This window comes from Nematolebias whitei, chromosome 7 (assembly GCF_014905685.2).
Source record: "Nematolebias whitei isolate Nwh7 chromosome 7, NemWhi1, whole genome shotgun sequence".
Classification (NCBI taxonomy): Eukaryota; Metazoa; Chordata; class Actinopteri; order Cyprinodontiformes; family Rivulidae; genus Nematolebias; species Nematolebias whitei.
The window spans coordinates 48,592,048-48,596,943 of NC_056504.1; the positions used below are offsets into that span (position 1 = coordinate 48,592,048).

The 4,896-nt window shown below is 48.9% G+C and overlaps 1 protein-coding gene across 1 annotated transcript in view; it reads right to left on the reverse strand.

The window, feature by feature from the left end:
- Positions 1–265: 265 nt before the first annotated feature.
- LOC119412679 (RNA-binding protein 39) overlaps positions 266–4,896 on the reverse strand; it is an 8,661-nt gene continuing 4,030 nt past the window's right edge. The window contains exons 5-14 of the mRNA XM_037679716.1: positions 3,993–4,110; positions 2,489–2,641; positions 2,189–2,350; positions 2,046–2,111; positions 1,758–1,956; positions 1,602–1,685; positions 1,416–1,533; positions 982–1,087; positions 546–624; positions 266–466 (exon numbers count right to left, since the gene is read on the reverse strand). Of these exons, the coding sequence (XP_037535644.1) occupies positions 363–466; positions 546–624; positions 982–1,087; positions 1,416–1,533; positions 1,602–1,685; positions 1,758–1,956; positions 2,046–2,111; positions 2,189–2,350; positions 2,489–2,641; positions 3,993–4,110 (1,189 nt within the window). The 3' untranslated portion in view covers positions 266–362. The remainder of the gene's footprint in view (positions 467–545; positions 625–981; positions 1,088–1,415; positions 1,534–1,601; positions 1,686–1,757; positions 1,957–2,045; positions 2,112–2,188; positions 2,351–2,488; positions 2,642–3,992; positions 4,111–4,896) is intronic.

Sequence of the window (4,896 nt, forward strand, 5' to 3'; positions counted from 1 at the left end):
AATCAAATTAGAAAAACACTCAACAGGCTCAACCAATCAGACGAGACTCATAAGCTCCACCCCTCACAGCTCACAGAGCTAACTATTGGACAGTACACAGAGGGGCGGAGTTACATGAGAGCTCCCTCAGAAAAGCTAATGAGAAACAAAGAAACAGGAAATAAAGATATGTCACATCACCATGTGACCTGGATCGGGACGCAGCCAACAGGAAGAGGGCGGGGCATTTGTGTCCAACTGAAAACAAACACTCAGCAGTTCTGGATCATCCACCGATATCCAACTGGTCCAATAAGACATCAAGATTTTAAAAAGAGGCGGGTTCAACTTCAAACATCCAATCACAGAGCAGTATTTGTTGATCACCGCATGGGGGGCGGAGCCAGCTGCTGTGTGGCAGTGGCTGACTCTGGAAACAGGTTGTGGTAAGTAGGCAGGGGGACGTACGCTGCCGTGATCATCTTACCTGAAAACACAGGTGAGAGGAAGTCAAAGCTGCTCTCTGATTGGTCCTCAGGCAGCAGTCATGTGACAGCAGTTCTTACCTCTGAAGAATCTTCCGTGGAGAGCGCTCACAGAGGCCATGGCGGCAGGAATGGACAAACACTTGATGTAAACGTTCCCCTGAAAGACAGAAGACATCAAAGATCCTTGATGCTGATGGGATGACTCACTACGCTCTGCTCTGCCAGAAGACTGAGCAAGTCTAGGTCCATGTCATCAAAGATGTCATCATCATGTATGATGTCATCAAAGAACAGATGACATCAAACATGTATGATGTCATCTGTGGAACTGGAGCAGAGTTCTGGATCTGGAGGTTTATATAGAACTGGATCAGTTCTGGAGTGTTTGCAGTAACAGACTGCAGTCGTGCTGCTGAAAGGGGCGGAGTCAGAGCAACAAACCACGTGACACAGGAAATGATCCGTCTGTGGTTAGAGGCTGATCCACAGGTGAGAGGTCAGAGGTGAGGCTTACCTCAGGTGAGTTTTTGTCCACGTAGATGTGAACGACTCCTCCATGTTTGTTGCACTCCTCGATGACGTCACGCTGGATGTTGAGCTCCCACCCCGGAGTGTTCTCACTGAAAAACGACACACACACTCAGCTGGATCACAGACACACACACACACAGACACACAGACACACACACACCTGGTTTCACCTGAACTCATCGCATCTGCTGCTCTGACACACAGGACTACTTGCTGTTGTTAAGTGACGGGCCAGAACCGAGGATCAGAACAGAAACACCCACGGGATTCGTTTTGTCTGAACTAACGATCATTCTACACCTAACTCAGCTCCAGGAAGTATTCAGCCCCCTTCAGGAGGTACCACTCTTCATGCTCGACTCCACACTTCACCTGGTCAGAGTCAGACAGCTGACAGACACTCAGGTGTGCGCTCACCTGCTGGGGTGGAACATGTTGGACAGCTGGAAGCAGTGAGTGGCGAGAGGCTGGGATGGAAGATTCATAGCTGGAGGGTTCATGTTCATGTTCATGCTCAGAACTGGATTCATGGCAGCTGAAAGACAAGAGTCACCTGTCAGTACCTGGTAGCACCTGAAGGTTACCTGGTTCACCACGAGGTACCTGAAACAGCAGCCAGGGCTCCGATAGCGATCGCTCCACTCATCTGCAGAGCTTGCTGAGCAGCAGGAGGGATCAGACCAGGACCTGCAGAGGTAGACGGGAACATGTTGTGGGTGACTGTGATGTCATCAGGTGTGAGTGGAGGCGTGGCCTCACCTTCAGTCATTGGACCCAGCAGCTGCCTGCTGGTGGTTCCTTGGTCCATGCCCATCAGGTCCAGCTCGTCACATGGGAAGGTAGAAGCGGTGGAGGCTTCATTGCGCTCGGTCACATGACCCACCTTCATGGGCCGACCCGCCAGCTCAAACCCGTTCAGCTGCTCCAGAGCTTTCTTAGCTGACTCAGCGTCTGCAAACTGACATGACAACAGGTGCGACATACATCATGTGGTCTTAACGTGTCGCATGAAGCACGTGGTCCAGATGTTCAGACTGAGGAACTCACAGTGATAAAGCCGTAGCCTTTAGAGCAGCCGCTCTCGCTGTCCATCATCAGCTGGATGTTCTCCACCTGAGAACAGGAACTCAGCTGTCAGACGCCGTTCACACCTGGACGCACCTGTGCGCAGGTATGTGTGTGTGTGTTACCCGTCCAAACGGCTCAAAGATCCCTCTCAGCATCTCCTTAGTGATGTTGAAGTGCAGCGAGCCCACATACAGCCTCCTCGGTCCACTTGGTAACTTCTGCACAGTGTTGGCTGCAGCAGCTGCAGCAGCTGCAGCCGCAGCCGCAGCACGGTTCTTCTCTGCCTGCGCACGCACACGCGCACACACACAGATTCAATCATAACACTGCAAGAATTATGATGTAACGGAGACGTGTGCCTACCCGAGACATGTGCATACCTGGAACTAGTATGTACCTGAACGGTGTGCACGTGTGTGTACCTGGGACGCTTGCACAATGATGGGAACTCCCAGCAGCCTCTGGCCCGTCAGTCCGATGGCCAGTGGAACCGAACTGGCCTCTACAAACTCGATGTAGGCGATGCCCTTGGATCTGCGCGAGTTCCTGTCGGAGATCATCCTCACAAGTCGAACCTGTATGAGAGCAGATGTTACCATGGTAACCAAACACCTGAACCCACAGAAAGTTGAGCCCGATGGTTCACAGTGGATCCACGTGAACTCCAACATGAGCTGTTCGTCATTCCTCAGCTGAAAGAGTTCAGAACTGAGTTCATGTAAAAAACATCAAACACCCATCAGCCATGTTGGGCCATTTCTGTCCCCGTCTTATCCAGCCCCATCTTTAAAACCATCAAACCATTAAATACAGTAGTCCCTCGCTACTTCACGCTTCCTTTATCACGGTCTCGCTCTAGCACGGTTTTTCAAAATAAGATAGGACACGGCACAGTTGGTTGATTGATGGATGAGCCGCACGATCGGCATGAAATTTTTATTTAAAATAAAATATTTTATATTATTTAGCACCTGTGTGCAGCGGAGAGCTGAAATCATGACATGCTCTTTCAGTTTAGAAACATCGTTTAGAACATTGCAAGAGTGTGAGAAGAGTTTATAATGCCTTCATATATATTATACTAAAATAAACTACTACTTTGTACTGCTACTTGGACTACTGTGTCCCTACTTCATGATTTTTCATTTACCTGCTCATCTACAACTACTTCCTTTATTTCAAATGCTGACGTCAGTGGGAATAAAATCGTTTTTTGACGCGTTTTTTTATCCAGGTACTCTCAGTTACCTGAAAGTTGGAGGGGAGATGACTGATGAAGTTGGGGGTGGGGTGGGGGGGTGAAGGTTCTGGGAGATATATTTGAAGGTTCTGAGAAGTTTAGCTGACTGTCTGATGATCCTGGTGAGTTTGTTCTTGTTCTCTTCTGTAAGGAAGTTGTACCATGACGAGATGTTGAAGTTAAGGACTGGCTCGATGAGTGACCGGTCCTCTACAGTTAAAATGTCCTGTTTGACCATGAAACTTTCTCAGGAGAAACATTTTTTTTATAAAACCCCTCACTCAGCGTGTTGTGAGGACAGGTGGCGGTCGATCGAAATGCATCGAGCTGGTCCAGCACCAGGCATCAAGAGTAAGAAACCACCTTGAGGCAGGGAAGCCTGGGGGAGACCAGTCTCTGCCTCTGGTTTTCCACCAAATGGAAACCAGCCACAACTGATCATCAACCCACTGATTGAAAACACCTGATTCTAATTTTACCTTCAAATTAACTGCTAATCCTCGAGGTTCACATACTTTCACCTCTCACAAATATATAATATGTAACATGTTATATTTATGAAGAAATATAGAAAATTACAAAAGCTTCACAAACTTTTAACACCCCCCCCCCAACACAGACGTCCATGGTAAATTAAATATTTATTCACACCGAGTGCTGGTTCTGGTAAGTCCATTCAGTCATACCTCCCCCACAGCAGAGAAGAACTCCTGCAGGTCGCGTGGTCGGATCCGGGCTGCCAGCTGCATGCAGACGACCGTCCGAGCGTCTCGCTCCTCTGGAGACAGGCTGTCCAGGAGCATACTGAACAAGAAGAAGAACAGTTAGAGGCCCGGCAGCGAGGACAGGCCCGCACACGTTAATGATGCTCAACCACAGCACGCCGGTCCACAGTGGTGCCGTCAGTGAGACGCGCTCACGTCACAAAAACAAACTGAAGGTTGTTTCATGCTCCATCTGAAGCTGAGACATCGGCTCCCACGGACGTGGTTGAATGACTAAAATCATGTTATTTTGTTCCCACAGACCAAAAACATGCATGCTAGGCTATTTGGTAACTCTAAAATGTCCCTGTGATGGACTTGGACCTGTCCAGGTGTCCCCCACCTTTCGCAGTGACTGCTGGACATGGGCACCAGTGACCCTGTGACCTGGAAAGGAAGAGGCGGGTAAAAGAAGATGGATGGATGTTCTGGTAGTAGCTTCATCCGTCCCTTCACAACACAAAGCCTTTGTTGATAAGATAATAAGAATATGAACAAATATCCTGATGCAATATGAACAAAGTGACAGAACTTCATGGGTTTGTGTGCCAATGTGGAAAAACACTCAGTCATTTTGCTTCCAGCAGCCGGCTGTTGTGCAATGAAGCACCATGGACGGCTCTGAGAAGCCACTGGCTGAGGTCATGTGAAGTGAACTCCCTCACAGCCTGTAAACAGGAAGTGAACTCCCTCACAGCCTGTAAACAGGAAGTGAACTCCCTCACAGCCTGTAAACAGGAAGTGAACTCCCTCACAGCCTGTAAACAGGAAGTGAACTCCCTCACAGCCTGTAAACAGGAAGTGAACTCCCTCACAGCCTGTAAAC